This window comes from Grammomys surdaster, unplaced genomic scaffold (assembly GCF_004785775.1).
Source record: "Grammomys surdaster isolate TR1022 unplaced genomic scaffold, NIH_TR_1.0 67, whole genome shotgun sequence".
NCBI lineage: Eukaryota > Metazoa > Chordata > Mammalia > Rodentia > Muridae > Grammomys > Grammomys surdaster.
Window position 1 is genome coordinate 21,549,744 of NW_021604569.1, and position 19,022 is coordinate 21,568,765.

General features: G+C 51.4%; 1 protein-coding gene across 5 annotated transcripts; it reads right to left on the minus strand.

The window, feature by feature from the left end:
- Positions 1 to 6,815: 6,815 nt before the first annotated feature.
- Positions 6,816 to 17,367, minus strand: Zmiz2 (zinc finger MIZ-type containing 2). Of its 5 annotated transcripts, none has more exons than XM_028777341.1 (19): positions 17,204 to 17,367; positions 16,799 to 16,909; positions 16,605 to 16,719; positions 16,056 to 16,162; positions 15,665 to 15,848; positions 15,230 to 15,490; positions 14,853 to 15,032; positions 14,177 to 14,254; positions 13,800 to 13,968; positions 13,059 to 13,203; positions 12,774 to 12,984; positions 12,123 to 12,228; positions 11,748 to 11,905; positions 10,534 to 10,601; positions 10,165 to 10,233; positions 9,649 to 9,893; positions 9,011 to 9,180; positions 8,684 to 8,926; positions 6,816 to 7,974 (listed from the first exon to the last, which is right to left on the minus strand). In XM_028777341.1, exons 2-19 carry the CDS (start codon positions 16,846 to 16,848, stop codon positions 7,867 to 7,869), a joined length of 2,667 nt encoding a protein of 888 aa, XP_028633174.1. In that variant the 5' UTR covers positions 16,849 to 16,909; positions 17,204 to 17,367; the 3' UTR covers positions 6,816 to 7,866. The 5 variants fall into 5 exon arrangements, with proteins under 5 accessions (XP_028633174.1, XP_028633164.1, XP_028633169.1 ...); XM_028777331.1 differs by having other exon boundaries at positions 16,056 to 16,258; XM_028777336.1 differs by having other exon boundaries at positions 16,056 to 16,258; positions 16,799 to 16,912.
- Positions 17,368 to 19,022: the final 1,655 nt, after the last annotated feature.

Here is a 19,022-nt window from a genome sequence, read left to right on the forward strand (position 1 = left end):
TTTTCTTTTCTTTTCTTTTCTTTTCTTTTCTTTTCTTTTCTTTTCTTTTCTTTTCTTTTCTTTTCTTTTCTTTTCTTTCCTTCCCCCACACCCCCAGAGAGAGGGTTTCCCTGTGTATCCCTGGCCGTCCAGGGAACTTTCTCTGTAGACCAGGCCAGCCTGCCTCTGTCTCCCAAGTGCTGGGATCAAAGGCATGGATCACAACATCCAGCCAAATGTCCTTTTTCAAAGTGAGGTTTCTCTACCCGTTACAATCAATAGAACCAACTCTAGCTAAATGGATCAATGGATTTATTGGAAAGCTTGCTAATAACTCATGATGCATTAGAAAAACAAGAGACATGAGCTTAGAGAACAAACAAGGACTAGAGGTCTCACACCCGAAGCACAGCCAGAGTTTGCCATCCTAACACACCTACTGAGGATGCAGCCTCTGGCCTTGGACACACCTACAGCGTCCAAGCCCAGTCCATGTGCTTGCTAGTGGCACAGGAACACTGAGCCTCAGTCTTCAACACTGGGTTTTCTAGTTTTCTTTCTGCTACTGTGATAAAACACTGTGACCAAAAACAACTTAGGGGGAGGAAAGGGCTTATTTAATCTTACACTACCAGGTCCATTGTCTTAGGATTTTATTACTGTGAGCAGACACCATGACCAAGGCAACTCTTTTTTTTTTTTTTTTGGTTTTTCAAGACAGAGTTTCTCTGTGTAGCCCTGGCTGTCCTGGGACTCACTTTGTAGACCAGGCTGGCCTTGAACTCAGAAATCTGCCTGCCTCTGCCTCCCAAGTGCTGGGATTACAGGCGTGTGCCACCACAGCCCAGCCACCCAAAGCAACTCTTTTAAGAACAATATTTAATTGGGGCTGGCTTACAGGTTCAGAGGTTCAGTCCTTATCATCAAGGCAGGAGCAGGGTAGCATCCAGGCAGGCATGGTGCAGGAGGAGCTGAGAGTTCCACACCTTCATCTGAAGGCTGTTAGGAGAAGACTGACTTCCAGACACCTAGGATGATAAAGCCCACCCCTCACAGTGACATACTTCCTCCAACAAGGCTATGTCTTCTACTAGTGCCACTCCCTGAGCCAAGCATATTCAGACTACCACATCCATGACTGAGGAAAATCCAGGCAGGAGCTTAAACAGGAATCACTGAGAGATACTGCTTACTGTCCCATAGCCAAATAGCCTTCTTCTATAGCCCAAGACCTCTTGCCTGGAGATGGCACAGCCCTCAGTGGGCTTGGCCCTCCCACATCAGCATAAAGAGAATTCCATGTAGACATAGCCACAAAGTTAATTTGATCTGGACAGTCCCTCAACTGAGACTCCCTGATGAGTCTGAGTCCTAGTACTACAGACCAGCAAACACCTTCTTCTCTGAACTCGCAAGTATTCACATGTGTGAGCGTCCTAGCTAGCCTGCCTAGCAGGTCACACCAACACAGGTGTAGTACACCCTCCTACCCCAAACCCGCCCCTACCATGCTGGCTGCACTAAGCTGGGGCAACCAATCAGGAAGATGGTGACCCCAGAATTCACAGTCTAGCAGGATTCCCCAGGTTAAAAGTTGGTTCCCTCTGTTACTGGGGATGGAAGCTAGAGTTTTTTGCATTAAGCAAGTGATCCGACACTGAGCTGCACAAAGTACCCCTAAGGGTGTTTAATCACACTCTTGACCTGCCTCCAGACAGGCAAGGGGGGAGATGGTAAAGAATTTTTAAAGAGCTGAGCAGTTAGTGGCAGCCCACGCCTTTAATCCCAGCGCTTGGGAGGCAGAGGCAGGCGGATTTCTGAGTTCGAGGACAGCCTGGTCTACAGAGTGAGTTCCAGGACAGCCAGGGCTATACAGAGAAACTCTGTCTCGAAAAAACAAAAAAAGAAAAAAAAAAAAGAATTTTTAAAGAGATTATTGTAGGTTAAAAAAACACTAAAAGTCAGACTGTATCTGACAGTCAGATGTAAACCGTGAGCCTTGATTGGATTTCGGGCTGGAACGGGTAGTTACACTGCATGAGTCAATGCTGCTGGAGAGCTGTTGGTAATGTCCTCTGGCAAATGTGTTCTGTGACCACATGAGAACCTTTTTTAAAAAAAATATGCATTATTGTATATTGTGTATGACTTGTGTGTCTGATGTGTGGGGTATAAGTGCTGCACCTATGGAACACACATGTGGAGGTCAGAGGACAACCTGGTGAGATTGGTTCTCGCCTTTCACTGTGGGCTCAGGGTGTCACGCCTGTGAGCAAACACTTTTACTCTGGCTGGTCCACATGAGAACACTTACTTTCTAGGATTCTTTCTAAAGTATCTAAAGATATCTGGAACCAACATTCCTAAGCTGGTAACAGGTAAAGTACAAAACTACAGATACACTGAAAGAAAGCTGAGCTACACAGTCACAGGGCGGCTTGCCAAGTCTCAAGGTCATGTAAGTACTTGTACTTTTTTTTTTTTTTTTTTTTTTTAGTTTTGTAAAAGTGATGCCTTTTTAAGATAAAGAATTTGGGGCTGGGCATGGTGGCACCACAGCCTTTAATCTCAGCACTCAGCACTCAAGAGGCAAAAAGAGACCAGTCTCTGAGTTCACCACCATGGTCCTTACAGCAAGTTCCAGGTGAGCCAAGGCTACATAGTGGGACCCTGACCTAAAAAACAAAAAAAGAAGAAGAAAAGAAATAAAGAAAAGAAAAAGAAAAAAGGGGGAGGGGATGAAAATTCCATTTACTTGGTCATCTGTGATCAGGACTAGAGAAGGGGAAGGCCCTTCACAGAGTGAGTCCAGGCTGCAGAAAGTCCCATTTGTTCTAGAGCTATAAGCTCTCCCCACCCCCCACTCCAGACGTGGGTCAGACAAAGCCAGAGGAGGCTAGAATCTGAGAAAGCAGGGATGTGGCCTGGCAAGCTCCTCATGGACAGGGCCCAGGAATTAGGCCTGAGATCTGTGAGAAGATACTATCCTACAGGCTCTCCTCTGACTGTCCCTCTGATTTTGGAGAGGGCTCTCCACCTCAGCCTAGTTGTAGGTGGAACCACATGGGAACCAACCGGAGCCATCCCTGGCGTCAGAAGGCACAGCCATTAGGCCTGTGTGGGGTGGCTGAACTGGGCTGAGGCTCTGCAGGAACAACTGCACAGAAGCAGCTGGCTGAGAACAAGCTCGCAGGGAGCCACAGTCAACCTCCCCACCCCCAGCACCAGCACCACCCCAACCCTCTCAGCCCCCATCCCCATACAGCTGTGCCTCAGGCCCTGGTGAATCTTGGAATACTATTTTGAGTTCTTCCTTTCTTAAACTGGCTCAAATTCTTCCCCAAAAGGATCTGGCTAACACACAATGAAAACCTTCAGCAGGGAATGCCCAGCCAGGGAGGAGGTGTAGTGTGGAAAGGAAAGGAAGGAGACTCATTAATTCTCTTGGGCCCCACGCCTTTAGTCCCAGGACTTGGGAGGTAGAGGCAGGAAGATCTCTGTGAGTTTGAGGTCAGCCTTCTCTACAGAGTAAGTTTCCGGACAGCCAAGGTTACACAGAACCTGTCTCAAAAAAACAAAGTCAATTAACAAAGAAGACCAAACCCTAACATTCACTTACATAAAGTTCAAAGCTGGACAGATTTAGGGGTCATGGGCATCTCTGTGGTCTGGGCCATTAGGTACACCAAAGTTCACCCATCAAACCTCAACAGCATATCACTTCTGTATGTTCTTTATGACAGTTAAAACAAAAGCAAACCACAGGGCAAGTGACCAATAACCTTTGAGACAAAAGGTAAAGGGTGGTGGGGGTTGGGAGAAGATGGGACAGAAAATGGTGCTAACATTGTCTTGACTTCTTAGAACAAAGAAGACCTAGAGTGGTTGAGGACTGAGAGGGTTGGATCAGGGAGGGAATGGGGGCAGTGGGAAAGGTACCATGCATATTGACAAGTTCCCTCTTGTTGGGTTTTTTTTTTTTTTTCCTTTGAGACAGGGTTTCTCTGTCCTGGAACTCACTCTGTAGACCAGGCTGGCCTCAAACTCAGAAATCCACCTGCCTCTGCCTCCCAAGTGCTGGGATTAAAGGCGTGCGCCACCACCGCCCAGTGATGGAGAATGTTTTTGTGCACTGTGCATTTAAATGTTGACTTCTGCACCCAGAATTCTGGGTGCAGTCTGGACGCGGTATTGTCATTATTATGAAGCCTCTGCAGACTTAGTATTTTGTAGGGCATTGATTGTTCTCCATCACCTTCTGATTGGTCAATGTAGAGCTGATCGGCTTATACCTGGGCAAGAGAAGATAAGGTGGTATTTTTGTGCCTTGAGAAAGATCAGGAGTTGACAGGAGTTAAGAAGGCCAGAAAGAGACCAAGATGACAGGTAACACCATGTGGCTGGGAAGTAGGCCAGGCCAGTATTGTTGGGTTAGACTAGCTCAGGACCAGCACAGCTATAGTGCCCAGAGGCTTATACTAAATATACCAGATTTCCAGGTCATTCAGAGTAAGGGTGGGCATAGAAAAGCCCAGTACCTGGGGGCTGGAGAGATGGCTCAGTGGTTAAGAGCACTGACTGCTCTTCCAGAGGTCCTGAGTTCAAATCCCAGCAACTACATGGTGGCTCACAACCATCTGTAATGAGATTTGATGCCCTCTTCTGGTGTGTCTGAAGACAGCTACAGTGTACTCATATAAATGAAATAAATAAATCTTAAAAAAAAAAAAAAAAGCCCAGTACCTTTACACCCCTTTTTAAGGGTCCGAAGTCTCAGAAGGTCCAATGGCCCCTTTCTTGTCATATAATTCAACATCTGACACTTGGGCTTTTCCGAAAGCAAGGGAAGGCGTCTGATGACTGCGTCCATCATTTTCCTGTAGGTCTGCTGAGGGTTTATGTCCTGTAGGCTTGGTCATCTGTGTTTCTACATGGCAATTGGTCCACTTTGTTATCTGATTTAACATAATTATTCTCTTACTTTATTTTTCATGAGATTGGTATGAGCATCTTTCTGTCCTTTCTTCCTTTCTTTCTCTCCCGCCCGCCTGTGGTGCTGGGGAGAGAGCCTTTGGTCCTACGGAGAGAGCCTGGGGCATCTGAGCTACACACCTGGCTCCTCTCCTACCACTTGTTTTCCTAGTCAGTTTAGCTAAAGGCTTATTAAATTTGGTGTCAAAGAAACTTTTACTTTCTTAAGGTTTTATTTGTATGTGCATGTGTGCAGGCACGTGTTTGTGTGTGTGCGTGCGCGCACACAGTGCCTGTAAAAGGCAGAAGGTGGCGCCATGGGAACCCTTAGAGTTAACACGTTTGTAGCTGGGTGGTTGTGGGTGGTTGTGCATGCTTTAAATCCCAGCACTCAGGAGGCAGAGGCAGGCAGATCTCTGAGTTTGAGGCTAGCCTGGTCTACATAGTAAGTTCCAGGACAGCCAGATTTAGTGAGACGTCTCACAACAAGGTTATTCACACCTTTCTTGCTCTGGTTCTTTTTAAGGTTGAATATACTGTGTTTTCATTTGCCTACACTTTTTTTTTAACCTATCAGTTGTTAAAAGATAGGTGTGGGGTACACAGGAAATTCTAGCACTCAGGCAAGGCAGGATGATGAGGCTAGCCTGAGCTTCAGGGGAGCCTGTCTCATCTCAAAACCAGATGTGATTTCCAAATTTGTTTCCTTCTTGTCTGCTGGGACTCCACTGCAAAAAGACAGCAGGTTCCAGTCTAACTGCCCGAGACATGCTATATATCCTGGGGCATGAGGCATGTTGTATTGAGAACATGTATTCTGTATGTCAGGTCTAGCCAATTTTATTAAAGTTATGTAATATTTGGCACATAGTAAGATTATAGCGACAAAGCAAGTGCGATGAGGCAGAAAGCCCTGAAGCCACCCGTGCTCACTGGGTCTCCACAGGGAACAAGTCCATTACCCTGCTTTGTTAAAAAGGAATGCGTTTAAGTTCTGTGTGGCTCATTAGCCTTGAGCTTCCTAAAAACTGTGTACTGAGTTTCTACCTTTTCTGACACTCATGTACGACGGTGCACAGGGACTCTGGCAGCTATTCTTCAATCGCTTGTCCATCTTCTGAGGTTGGACCTTCTGGATGGCTGTTGTCAGGTCCAAAAGTTGTTCAGGACAAATGGCTGTGGTGCCGCTGGTCTCTCTCAACATTGCAAGTACCTGTTACAGAGTCTACGCTGGCATCCTGGCTCCTCTAACCCTGCCCCCTACCCTAAACTCTCCAGCTCCTCCTCCCCTTCTCCAGCGGAGGCTGTAGCCAGCATTGCTGTGGTGTCCTTATATTCCTGTAGCCCTGGCCCACTGCTGTTTTCTCCACTTCTATCCCTTCCCCCACTCTCAGTAAGAGGACAGAAAAGCTGGAAACAGGCTCCTTAGGGTAATGAGAGGGTCGCCGGTGTGTTCTCAAATGTCAGACAGCTACAGAGCCTCTGCAGGTTCCTTCCTCTTACCCAGCAGCCTCCTCCAGAGCTGCAGGCAATGCTCTGGCAGCCGGCCGAGGATTCCCCTCACCCCTCCCTGGTTCTCACCTTTCCTGCTATACAGGAAATGCTGTCTGGGCAGGGCCCAGGCCAAGAGGGGTAGTGAGCACAGGCTCACACCCCACTGCAGCTGAGGCCCCTGGCAGTGCAGCAGTCACTTGACAGATAGCTGGCTCCCTGCCCTAGGGCACACCCAGGGAAGGTGACATGGTGGCAAATGTCTCCAGGGCAAGCCTGAGACACTTTACAAAATAGCTCTGCAGCTGAAGCCAACTTGGAAAATTCCAGGGTAAAGGAAATTTACCACAGCTCAGGGATAGCCTGAGCTTGGATGAAAACATCTAGATTTTTATTTGGGGTGCTAAGAACAGGAAGGCCACAGCCCCTCAGCACAAAGGAAGGACTCAGCCAGGCCCACCAAGAGGGAGTCCTTTAATAGATTGCACAGACAGGAGACACGACAGGCCAGCACCCTGCTTGCAGGCCCAGGCGCTTTGCCAGCAGATGCAATGGCTTCCCCCACCTGGGTGTGGGCCGCAGGGTGGAGATGAGGTGGTTTAAAAAACACAGCTGTACTAATTCTTCACTTCCACAGAAAAGAGAAACTTGGGGGAGCAGCTCACTGGAGAATTTACATAGAGCTGAGTCTGAAAGCCCACCCCTAGAGGAGTTGAACCTCCCCCTGAGCTGTCTGTGCTCAGTAAGGGCAGACACCACATGGAAGGCGCAGGCCAGTCCACAGAGGAGCGTGCTGACGTAAGTAGCTGTCCCTCCCTCCCCGCTGTTGGCATTTCTACACTATGTACATTGTTGTGCTTTATTGCTCCCACCCCAGCCTCAGCCTCAAGCTCAGGGTGGAGGGAGGAACCCCTGAACCAGATTCAGCTGGGTGGGAGCGCCAGGCCCCCACAGGCTGGTGCTCTGTATGGTTCTGAGGCTGCCAGGCTCAGGCCACTGGAGCTGCAGACCAAGGGTACAGAGCCAGCCTCGCCAGCCAGCTCTTCTGAGGAGCAGCAGAAACAGAAGGATCATTGCTGGACAATGCAGGCTGGGTAGGAGCAGGCAGGGTGAAGGACAAGTGCAAGGCCATGAGTCTGGGGCAGAGGGTTGTGCACATGGGGCTGTCGGGGCCTGCCTCACAAGAACCATTCTGCAGCAGGGAGCTTGATGGAGGGCGGGTGTGAGGACCACTGGCCTGGGGCCCCTTGGAACACAGGGCTGCTTCCAGTTTATCAGGGGCTGGCAGTGGCAGGCCCCAGCTCAGGGTGTGTGCATTGGGAGATTCAGGGGGAATCGGCAGGCATCCTGTGGGGCTGGGTGAGAAGGGAAGGCTGTGGTGTTATCTTTGAGTGTGTCTTCAGCAGACCAGGGGTTAACACAGGATCAGTTGTTCTCAAAGAGCGAGAGCAGGTCATCACTGCTGTTCGTGGGGAGGTCAGGTGGACCCAGGTAGGAGAGCAGCTCATCAGGATTGGTCAGTTCTGGGAGCAGCTGAGGACAAAGCAAACACATTAGCTGCTTTGGTCTCAGACCCTTCATGTCCAGTGGCCATGCTGTCCTGGCCCCAGGCCCAGTGGGGATGCTAAATTGCCCTTCCCCTGCCAAATGCTGGGTGCCTGAGAGAAGCTATCTGGCTGTATGAAGCTGCCTGTATCTCCCCATGGAAGGCTGCTACAGGACAATAGCTTGAGACATGGTTCCCAGGAACCAGTGAGTACAACCGGAGGTGGCACTGGAGATGCACAGGCCTGAGAAAGGATCTCCAGTGTAATTCCAGGGCCCAGGGCAGGTGGTAGGATTCCATGCCTCTGGGGCTTTCTGCTCTGGCCTGCTCCTCATCTTCCTCATGGGGAACTTCAGTGAGTTTCTATTATGGACCAAGGACAGTGAACACACACACTTATGCTTCTGCTCACAAACTGCCTGTGTCATCAAGATGCACAACTGAATAAATGCCCAGGTCACGTTGGGCTCTGAGGACAGTGCTGTGAGCTTCACATGCCCAGCCTGCAAAGCCTCTAAGGGCAGGTCACTCATTAACCACACACAGGTACCTGGTACCCTATAGCTATTCCAGGTATAACCTGTGTGGAACAGCTGACCCTGGGTAGCATTTCTCCTGAAGGTTCGCTGTCATCCCTTCATGAAGCAAGGTGTGTAGACCCAGGGACCGATCCCCAGCACGGGACTGGTTACTTACATCCAGAGCTGGTTCTGAGGCCTCCCCTGCCCCAGTCATGCTGGGAGGCCCCATCATGCCCGTGGCAGGATTGAAGGCCAGTTCACTGATGGGCCCTGTGTTTGGTTGGCCCAGAGGCTGCCGGGATGCAGGGGAAGGGTTTGGATGGTGTAGCTGGGTGCTTGGGGTGGGCCCGAGGTTGGGAGTGTGCAGTCCTGGTGGTCCAGGATTATGGGCTGGGTCCAGGTGGCCTGCTGGTGCCATCTGAGGATGGAGAAAAAACTTGTTAGAATAGTTCAAGGACTCCTTGGAGACTCCCGCCCACGGGCCTCTGTACACAGCACTAACCTGGCCTGGGAGGCAAGGAGCAGACTTGTCTGGAGTCAGGAGGCTACTGGGAATGTCAGACTGGTAGGAGAGTGGGGGTGGCCCCTGGGTGAACTCAGCAAGGTTTGGGGTGGTGGGTGTGGCCGATGGGAAGGATTCCGGGAAGGTTCCAGGCCCCAGGAAGTTGGAAGCTACAAGAGGAAAGTCAGACAGAAAGCTCAGACAGGTGGATGTGTCAGGTGGAAGGTGGCTAGGGCACGGAGGGATGCAGCCACACAGGCAGTAATTCTACATGTCTTCTCATCACGGCCAGGGGGCTGAACCTGGGCACTTGGAGGAGGGAAATCTCAAGAGATGGAAAGGGACCCACCACAACCAAGTGCAACACATATGCAGTGTGGGTCCTTGACGGACACTCCAAATGAAGTATTTCAGTGAAGAGCAGAGAAGGTGGAAGCCTCACTACCCTGCTTCCTAAGTCATGGTCCACCATGACTTCCCCACCATGCCAGAGATGGGACATGAAGGGCAGGCATCCTCAGCGCGGTACTTGTAACTGTGTGGCTGCAACACTGCCACAGGCAAGGAGGCTGATCTGGAGAGGATGTGTCATTTGCCCAGGGTCACCCGAGGTTCAAGCCTGGGTATGCCATACTCACCCTGGCTGGGATAGTCGCTGGGGGCAGGGGCCGAAGGGGGCTGCAGTGGGGCAAAGGGGGCAGCGCCAGGGCCCAGGGCTGCAATCATCTCCATCACACTGGGCATGAGCACATGGGCAGGGCTCACAGTGCGGCAGCGCTTCAGCACTGGCCCGTCTGGCTCCTCCTTGATGTGCAGGTCAGGCTTCACAGGCACTGGCTTCCAGCTGCACGTGGGGTCAATGGTGATCTCCTCGTAGTCTGAGCTAAGCAGGGACAGATGGGTACTGGTCATTTGCCACCTGCCCCCCCGCCCAGCACCTGCTGCCCTATTCAGCTGTCAGGAAGCTTCCAACCAGATCTTCTGCTCAAACACTCTTCTACCCAGAAACCTTCAGGGCACTTAGCACATGTGCAGTAGGCACTGGCCGGGAGTGGAGCTGCTTCGCTGTGGGAAAAGGCTCTGAAGATCACACTCACTCCAGGACTGCCCTCTGGTGGCCACAGATGCAGGGGTAGCAGGAAGAAGACACTTACTTCTGAATATAAATCAGGATGCCTAGCATATACTGATCCACCTCCAGGCCCTCCAGCAATGCTGTCTTGCTGTAGAAAGCAAAGGAGACTGTTTAGTCCAGCTCTATCACCTATGTGGAATGACTCTGTAAGGGCCCCTGTGTTTACAGCATGGCATGTATCAGGTGACCCTATGTAAAGTGACCCTGGATAAACCACTATGGTAGGCCAGTGTGAGGGGATGCTGTGCAAGGCCAACTAGTAGGCGCTTTCTGCCCTGAGATGGGCTGCTCTGGTCTGTGTTAGGGAGCCCTTCTTGATGCTATTTCGTGTTTCACCCTCTGAGGAACCCCAGCAGCTCTCCCCTCATCATAAACAAGACTGACTTACTTGCACACCGGGCACCTCCAGGTCCCCCGCTCACAGTTGAGCTGTAAGTATGACTCCAGGTCAAAGCACTGTGGAGAGACAGGGAGAGGTCATTCTCACCACCTCAGTGGACAGGGTTGTGATGACAGTCTTCAGGAAAGTTGACTTATTTAGGTATATCTTTAAGGTATCAGGTTTTTACTGCAGCACTGTCTTTAATAGACCCAGTTTGGGATACCCCAAGCAGCCTTTCCCAGCACTGTGATGCCCTGGAACGAAAGCAAGTATCCATAAGGAATCTCTTCACCCAAGACAGGCTGGGGTGTCACATGCCTTTAACCCCACTGTTCGGTGGGCAGAGGCAGGTAGACCTCTGTGTTTGAAGCCAGACTGCTGTACATAAAGAGCTTTCCAGGACAGCTGGAGCTGCATGTCACAAACAAACATGTACATATGTAGGAAAAATTATGTTTCAAAGGAGCAAAACTAATCTGGGGGGTGGGGGTGGAGCAAGGAGGCCAGGCCCCTGTGCTGGGTCTGTCTTTTTGGTCTGCCAGCTGAGATACTGGGGTCCCATCCGACAAAGAGGATGAGGCTGAGAATACTGTCTTTCCAACACTTGAGTAAGGTGGTGTCTGCCTGCCATCTCAGTGCTGGGAGCTTGAGGCAAGATGATCAGAAGTTCAGGTTCATCCCAGCTACACAGTGGGTCTGAGGCCAGCCTGGGCTCAGCCTGGGCTATCTGAGGTCCTATCTCAAGGGGGAAAAAAAACCCTGAGACAGATTGTCATTATGTATCCCAGACTGGCTTTCCACTTAAGATCCTACTGCCTCAGATCCTGAGATCTGGGATTACAGGTATAGATCATCATACCAGGCTCAAAATAATTCTCTAAATTGCTGGTAAACATGTCTTTCTCTGAAGCGTTTACAGGCTACAGCTATGGACACCAGTGTGCATTTCAGTTGGGTAAATGTGGACGTGGGATGTGGAACCCTTCCCCAGGATCCCGTGTCCTGTTCTTTCTTAATAATTTTATTCATTTACATTTCAAATGATATTCCCTTCCTGGTTACCTCTCCACACACACACACCTAACTATTCTTTCTTCTTAATATTACTAAGCAGTTTCTCAGTTTCCACCTAAATTCCAGTCAATACTGAGGCAACTTTCTGGTTTCTTTACAAGCTCAAAATATCTTAAGGGCAAGAAATGTCTACAGGGACCACACACCTGTATGTGGCGACAGTCGTGACCACGGGCTGGGAGCTGAATCCTGCGGAAGGTGATGGGGCACTTCAGGGACACCTTGATAGCCGTCTGCTCCACCCCATCCTCTCCATTGGGCCCAGGGGTGCCGGGGATGGTGCCGCTACTGAAGTTCCGCTTTACTGACATTGACAGGGGAAAGGACTTGAGTCAAGGTACCCAATACCGTGAGCTAACCAGGGACCCAGTCCTGCTCAATCAAAGGTTCTCAGGAGTAGCCTGGAGGTAACCAGTGCCCCTGGGGAAGAACCAGCAGTCTGAAAGGAAATGGCCTCTGGGCCACAGGGCAGGGATTAGCCTGGGCACAGCACAGGTGACCGAGGAATAGTGAGCACTCACTCTTGGTGATGCAGTGCTCAGCTGGCAAGAGGCGCTTCTTGAGGAGGCCCTGCAGCACAGAGCGGACAGACGGACGGTGCACCAGCTGCAGCACGAAGAGGTGGGACTGCAACAGAGGGAGGGATGCGACATAGTGAGTGGGGCACAGAGAGAAGAAAGCCAAGCCAGCCATCTTCCCAGCAGCTAGGCCCTCCTAAGTGCTGACACACAGGCAAGGGCTTTTTTATTTTGTTACCTCACTGTCTCAGCCCTCTGCAGGGCACTTTGGTATTGCTCAACTACTGTCTAGTTTTCTGTCAAAACACAATCTCCTCAAGTCCCTGAAACTCCTGACATGATTTGGCTTCTGAGTCACCCTATCTCTGAGCCACCTCAACTAGTATGGCTCCTGGTGGCCTGCAGCTCAAGGTCTACTTGGGATCCTGCTCACTGGAACCTGGTGAGGCCCAGACCAGTGCAGAACATCTTCCATGAGCTTTCTGTACAGCTTGATTTCTTTGACATAATTAAAATAGAAAGAAAAGCAACATCTTGCTTCTCAAGGATAAAGACCCTCAGCCACAAGCTCTCAAACCCCTTAGGAGAGATAATCCAGGGGAATGTCAGCCGGCCCCAGCCCAAACCCTGCCCACAGCCCCACAGGCTACCCACACAGCAGCAGGCGGTGACAGTGATCTGGATGGTGTTGCGACCTGGCTGGCACACATGCTTCAGGTAGAGGGGCTTGTGCGAGGTCTTGTTGTCTCCACGCTCGATGCTGAGAGGTGTGGCATTGACGCTGACCTGCACAGATGCTGGCCAGTTGGTGTTCATCTGCCGGTCCTCATGGTGGTAGCACTTGAACTGCAGCTCCAGGTCAGGCCTAGTAAGGATGAAGATGATAGGAGCCCACACTGTGCAGCCAGGGCCCAGGGGCAGGATGGTAGTAAGACTCACCTCAGCATCAGGGTCTTATAGACAGAATCTCGGAGCTGGAAGACATGGTTGCTCACAGCCAGGTTGTGCTGTAGGCGGAAGGGCTCCAGAACCACCCCATCTCGAACTGGGAAGGTCAGGCGCAACTCATCACAGGGGACACTTCCTGAGGGCAAAAGTATGCTGGCCATGAGTTGGTACCTTGCCAAGGGATCTTGCCCCTCAAGAACACTTCTGCACCTAGAGTCCCAAACCCTAACTCAACCCCGGCCAGACACTCTGGAAAGGATGATACTCCTGTAAATGGAACTCCCATTAGTGTTTCTTCTTAAAACTTGGGCCCACAGTCTGCATGTTTTATCCTGCCTTGGTTATCAAGCACAGTCTGAATCACATTCTGAACACAGTCACAGGACATGGTTCCAATCTAGAAAGCACATTCAGAATGGCCAACCCTATTGTTCATCTGAAGGTTTTAGGATGCTAGCTTCTTCCACAGAAGTCTCCCTGAAGTAAGGGTTCATAGCAGGACAGCTGCTGAGGGTTCATTTTGGATTCACAGACAGATCTTGACAGGGTCACAATGGAAAACAGGAGGATCTGATCTAAGCTTCTGGCTCTTATGAAGCTGGGGCATTAGGCTTTTCTTGGGATCCAGCAACTGTCCCTGGTTTTCCAAGCTCCCTCTAGGACTCTGTTGAGTCTTCATTACCCAAGCTACTGAAACCTCAGGTGGATGTTGTCCTTAAAATAAACACTCACCAGAGGGTGATGGGTGCAAGGAGGTGAGGCCTGGCTTGAGGTCAGGCAGGAAAGGAGACTTGACTTCCTGGCTTGGGGACATGTAGGGAACATTGCTGCTAGGCGTCATGGGTGGTGTGGGATTCCCCGGCAGTGGGGAGCTGGGGTAACCAGGGATGGAGCGGGAAGGCTGTAGAGGTTGAGCATAAACAGTCAAAGCAGAATGGCAGGGTGGGAGGGCAGTCTGTTCATGGAGCACCCATGGACACCATCAGAACACAGGTGGGCAGGAGGCGGCCCTGGAGTACTTGGCAGGGTCCCTACACTTCTTCCTGCCTGGGTACCCTCTTTCCACCCAGTGAGCCTCCCAGCCCATCCACCCCTGCCAAGCCCCGTACCCCACTCAAGCCAGGCTGGCTGTAGCTGATGCCGCCCCCGTTGAAGCTGGCGCCCTGCCCGTTGAACTGCTCTGTGGGCTGTGGGAGAGAAAACTGAGTGTGCTTGGGGCTCTGGCCTGCCCTGCACTGACCCCCTAAGCTCAATCCTAGACCCTGTAGAGGTCTGATCTGTGCATTTTCTACACCTCCCATAATTCTGAAGAAACATTACTGATTTTATAATGCAAAAAGTTAACACTACATGAAACAGGAGTGACCTTCCAAGTTGGAAGGGCTGAAAGGTAAGTGCACACAACGCCCCTTCTGCCTTTCCGCTTCTTAGCCCCATCATCCTGCCTATCCAGGCTCCAAGTGAGGTTTGCTCATCCTCATGCCCAGACAGGGTGCACTGCCCACAAGGGCCTGTCTTTTAGACAGAGGTCAGGCAGGATGCAGAGTGGAGGAGGGAGGGAGGGAAATGCACAGCTTCACAAAGGTTGTCAGAATGGCTTAGAAGCCTATTTGCTGTTCACTACACCAATTATCCACGGGTGGGTATGTATGTACGTACATACCACAGAACCAGACCAGTCAACCTGAGAGCTGTTCTTGTACTGACTAGGATTCCCTGGCCAATCTGCCTAAAGGCCCATTGAGTCCTGTGGCATTCAACCCAGCCCACGGGAGCCAGCCTTACCTTGTAATGCAGTCCCGCAGGGCCAGGGGCAGACAGGGACTGGGCCATACCCTGTTGCAGGGGTAGTCTGTGTCCTCCGTAGGAGGATGCAGGGCCAGGGGGCTGCCCAGGGCCAGGAGCATACTGGGCAGTGCTGGCTGCATACTGGCCTCCTTGCAGATACTGCTGTCCAGGATACACCTGAGAAGTAGATGCACAGGGAAAGAGAGGTATCAAGGGGATGCCATGCACGTATACATGTGTATGTGAGGGCACGTGCGTGTATATGACCCTGCTGAGCAGAGGCAGTCCTCTCTCATTCCAGATACCGCCCTTGTCAGAACTCGGAGGGTACTTGGGTAGCTGAATCATCATCTAGGACCCAGCAAGATACTCACCTCTGAGTAAGCTCTCTTGACGCCCTGTCGAGGCAGTGGCTGCCCCTGGGGAGGCCCAGGGTACCCATGCTGAGGCAGTCGCTGTCCTGCATATAAGGGTGTCATGCCTGCTGCCCGGGTAGGATTCATGGCCATGGAGGATAGGCCAGAGGGGCCCATCATTCCTCCCATGCCCGAAGGGTTCATGCCAGGAGGTACACTGGGTCCTCGAGGACCTCCATGCTGCAGAAACTGGCTGTTAAAAGACTGCCCAGTCCCCATCTGAGAAGAGAAAAAAGAGGAATGGTCAGATTCTACTGCTGCCATGGTCCTCTTTCATTGGTCTCACGAAATCCCAGCACAGTCCACACTTGTCTCCAGAACCTGCTGCCTTGCCAAATCCACCAAGCCCATCCATAACTGCCACCACATGGAAGGAGCTTGAGGGGGCCTTACCGCTCCATATTGGCTTAGCTCCTGGCTCTGCTTCTCTTGCAGGGCAGCCACAGTGGCTGTAGCTGTGGCTGTGGCCGTGGCTGCAGCAGCAGCCATGGCAGCTGCAGCTGCTGCTTGTGTGAAGTCAGTTGAGGGCCGTGCTGCATGTGTGGGGAGCCCCAGGCCTCCAGGGGCACCTGCATACCTGTAGGTGATACAGGACTGCCTTACTGTCTACAAAGGCTTGCTCTGGGACACACAGCACTCAGGGAAGCCCATTCTTCCATTCTTAGTAGAACTTCTACTGTAGCTACTAGAGACAGTGGAGGAGGAGCAGGCAACATCCAACCCTTCTGCAGGACTGCCAGGCTGATGGCTTCAAATCACTGGCCAGGTGAGGGGCCCTGCTTACCCAGTAGTGAAACTGGATCCCCCAGGGTAGCCCCCTCGGCCATACACGCCTTGCTGTACGTAGCCCTTGCTAGCACCGCCTTCAGCAAACGCCTGCTGTCCCAGGCACTGCGGGGAGGTCAAGGCAGAGCTGCCACCTGCCACACCAGGCATCATGGAGCCACCAGGGGGGCTTCCTGCAGGGCCCATGGGGTTACCCAAAACCTACAAGGAAGTGGGAGTCACCAAAGAGGACCAGCCAAACCACTGTCTTCAAGACACAGCTCTAAAGTGCTAGATCTCAAGAGATGCCCAGCAAATGGGGGAGGATCTGGGGTGGGAGGAGCGGCTGTCTACAGTTCTGACTGGAGGGCTCTATGGAGCGAGGGGAAGGCATCCCATGATAGTACAGAAGAAAGGCACCTAGTGACTTGAGACCCTCAGGAAGCCCCATCCTTGTGCTTCAGCCAGTCCTCTCGGTCTCTTGTTCTTGGAGCCCTAAGATGGCAGAGGCACCACCGAGGCTCTGGATCCTGAGGGCTGGGGGAGGACGGCCCTGGTGCACACTCACCTGGCTCTGAGTTGCGTTGCCAACTCCCCACACAGTAGTGACCACGGACAGTGACCCAGCTGGCTGAGTGGCACTTTGTTGCCAAGGCACAGACTCATATGCAAATGAACCATCACTATAGAGAGAGCAGCTGGTAAGGCAGGGTCAGAAGGCCCAGGGCTTGCTAGAGGCAGGCCACAGAAGCCCACACTCACCCGTGTGGTGCAGGGGGCAGGGCAGGTTTCATGGGGTTCATGGGGTTCATTGGTGATGGAGCAGCCTACAGGCCCAATGTGCTGGAACTTATCTGGGAGTTGCTGCTCCGGCTGCTGGACAGGAGGGAGAGGGCAGGAGCTTAGATGCTCATGGTAACATGGACAGAGCCAGGGCAGTAGTGTTGGCAGATATCAGCCCAAAATGAAGTGTGAAGCAACTCTAACAAGGGCCCTGTCATCTTAAGCCATTGGACCAACCCTGGAAAAGGGCTTTCTGATAACCAGTACTTCCCACATACCCTTCCCCACACTATAACCATATAAAGCCAAGAACGCTCAGCGGGCCCTGGAGTGAAGGTCAGAGGGTAGGCAATAGGGTAGCACCCATTCAGGGGAGCCAGAGACCTGAGTCGGAGCAGAGCCTAAGTGTTCTTGAGGCGGAGGCTGGGAAAGTCAGGAAGCAGATGTACAACAGCAGTCCATCCACCAGCTTGGCCTTAGGGCGGCTGTACCGACACGGCTGACACAGGACACAGGCACCAACCCAGCCCCTGGCTGGCAGCTCTTTCCTATCAAGAGGGTGGCAGAAGGGCTTCAGACCATAGGACCTTCAAGCTGATCCAGACAACTTGAGGGGAGCAGGCATGTGTAGGGTCAAGTGGGCATCTTGCCTTGCCTCCCACAGACCCATCTGTGACACTTGTGAGTTCCCAACATGACAGTGACACACAGCACAACAGGTGTGTATGGGGATATCCACAAGTGAGAGCATGCTAAAAAGCACATCTACACAATAGGAACCCTAGCAGTGGCTGGTAGGCAGAGGAGGCTACAGCAGGTTAAGCCCAGTGGCTGATACCAGAAGACTACCGCTCACTGCCCTTCTCAGTGCCTCATCTGCTCAGGTCCTAATATACCCTGAACCATATGCATGCCTACCTCTGCTTGGTCTTACCAGAGGGTCACACAGCCATGTGTTGGGCACTTCTTCAGGGGACCCTTGGGAAGGCCTGGGTGCTCCTGTCTGAAACCTTCTCATAGTAGGGACTGTGTGATTGCTACGTGTCTTTTGAAACATGCTCAAATCTGGTGATTTCCATCTTGCCACTCAGTACTCACAAGCCTCTTGTCTAGAGGAGCAAGGGGTAACCCAGTACCCACTCAGCTCTGGAACAAACATTTCTTTGTGCTTACCACTCAGGGCTCAGTACAGACCTGGAAGCTCTGCAGGGCAGGGCTACACATACAAAGCCCCAGAACAGGTGAGAGAAAGAGAGAAAAGGGACTGTGACTTGGCCCTGCCTGGATAGCCTTAGGCTCCCAGGGGTCCTTCCCACAGGGAAGAGAACTAATCAGGGGCACAGAAACCCCATCAACAGGATCTGTCCCCTAGCCCTCAGAGGCAAACTAGACTTGATTCTAGCCCAGGTGAAGTCCTGCCTAGGCAGATGAAGATGTGCCAGCTTGGCAGCAGGGGCTGGCATCTATGTTGCTACTGCTGGATCCTGGCAGAGTAACCTGGTGGGAAGAACTTCTCTCAAGACTTGACATGTGAGCCGGGTAGTGGTGGCGCACGCCTGTAATCCCAGCACTTAGGAGGCAGAGGCAGGTGGATTTCTGAGTTCGAGGCCAGCCTGGTCTACAGAGTGAGTTCCAGGACAGCCAAGGCTACACAGAGAAACCCTGTCTTGAGAAAACCAAAAAACAAACAAACAAAACAAAAACAAAACAACAACAACAACAAAAAACTGACATGTGGGGTCTAGAACAACCATGTGGATGTCAGGAAATAGGTAACAGGAATCACGACAGAAGCATGACTTAATAGAAGACAGAAGAGATGGGAAATAGCCACACAAATACTCCCAGAGACACCAAAGCAATTCAGCGGAGGAAGGACATCTCCAACAAGTGGTGCAGGAGCAATTAAAGTTCTACCAGTAAACAAAAAAACTTCAGACCCAAAATATGATGGGGTGGGAGCATCTCTAGATGTAGCTTTAATGGCAGAACACTTGTTTTGTGTTTGCACATGTTATGCTCTGGGTGTGAGTCTCACTACTACAACAACCAACTCACACCATATACCAAAATGAACTTGCTCCTAGGTTTAAATAGAAAATACAAAACTATAAAATGTCTAGAAAAAGGTAAAAGAAACTCGACAGGATCTAGGCTAAGTAAAGTTTTTAGCTTTGATACCAAATCTAAATTTGATCCATAA

Coding starts and splice junctions, on each gene's coding strand:
- Zmiz2 (XM_028777331.1), bottom strand. CDS start 16,848: ATGAACCCCATGAACCCCATGAAACCTGCCCTGCCCCCTGCACCACAC. Junction 13,204..13,799: donor CTTGCACCCATCACCCTCTG/GTGAGTGTTTAT, acceptor TTTTGCCCTCAG/GAAGTGTCCCCTGTGATGAG. Junction 9,894..10,164: donor ATCCTGATTTATATTCAGAA/GTAAGTGTCTTC, acceptor GTCCCTGCTTAG/CTCAGACTACGAGGAGATCA.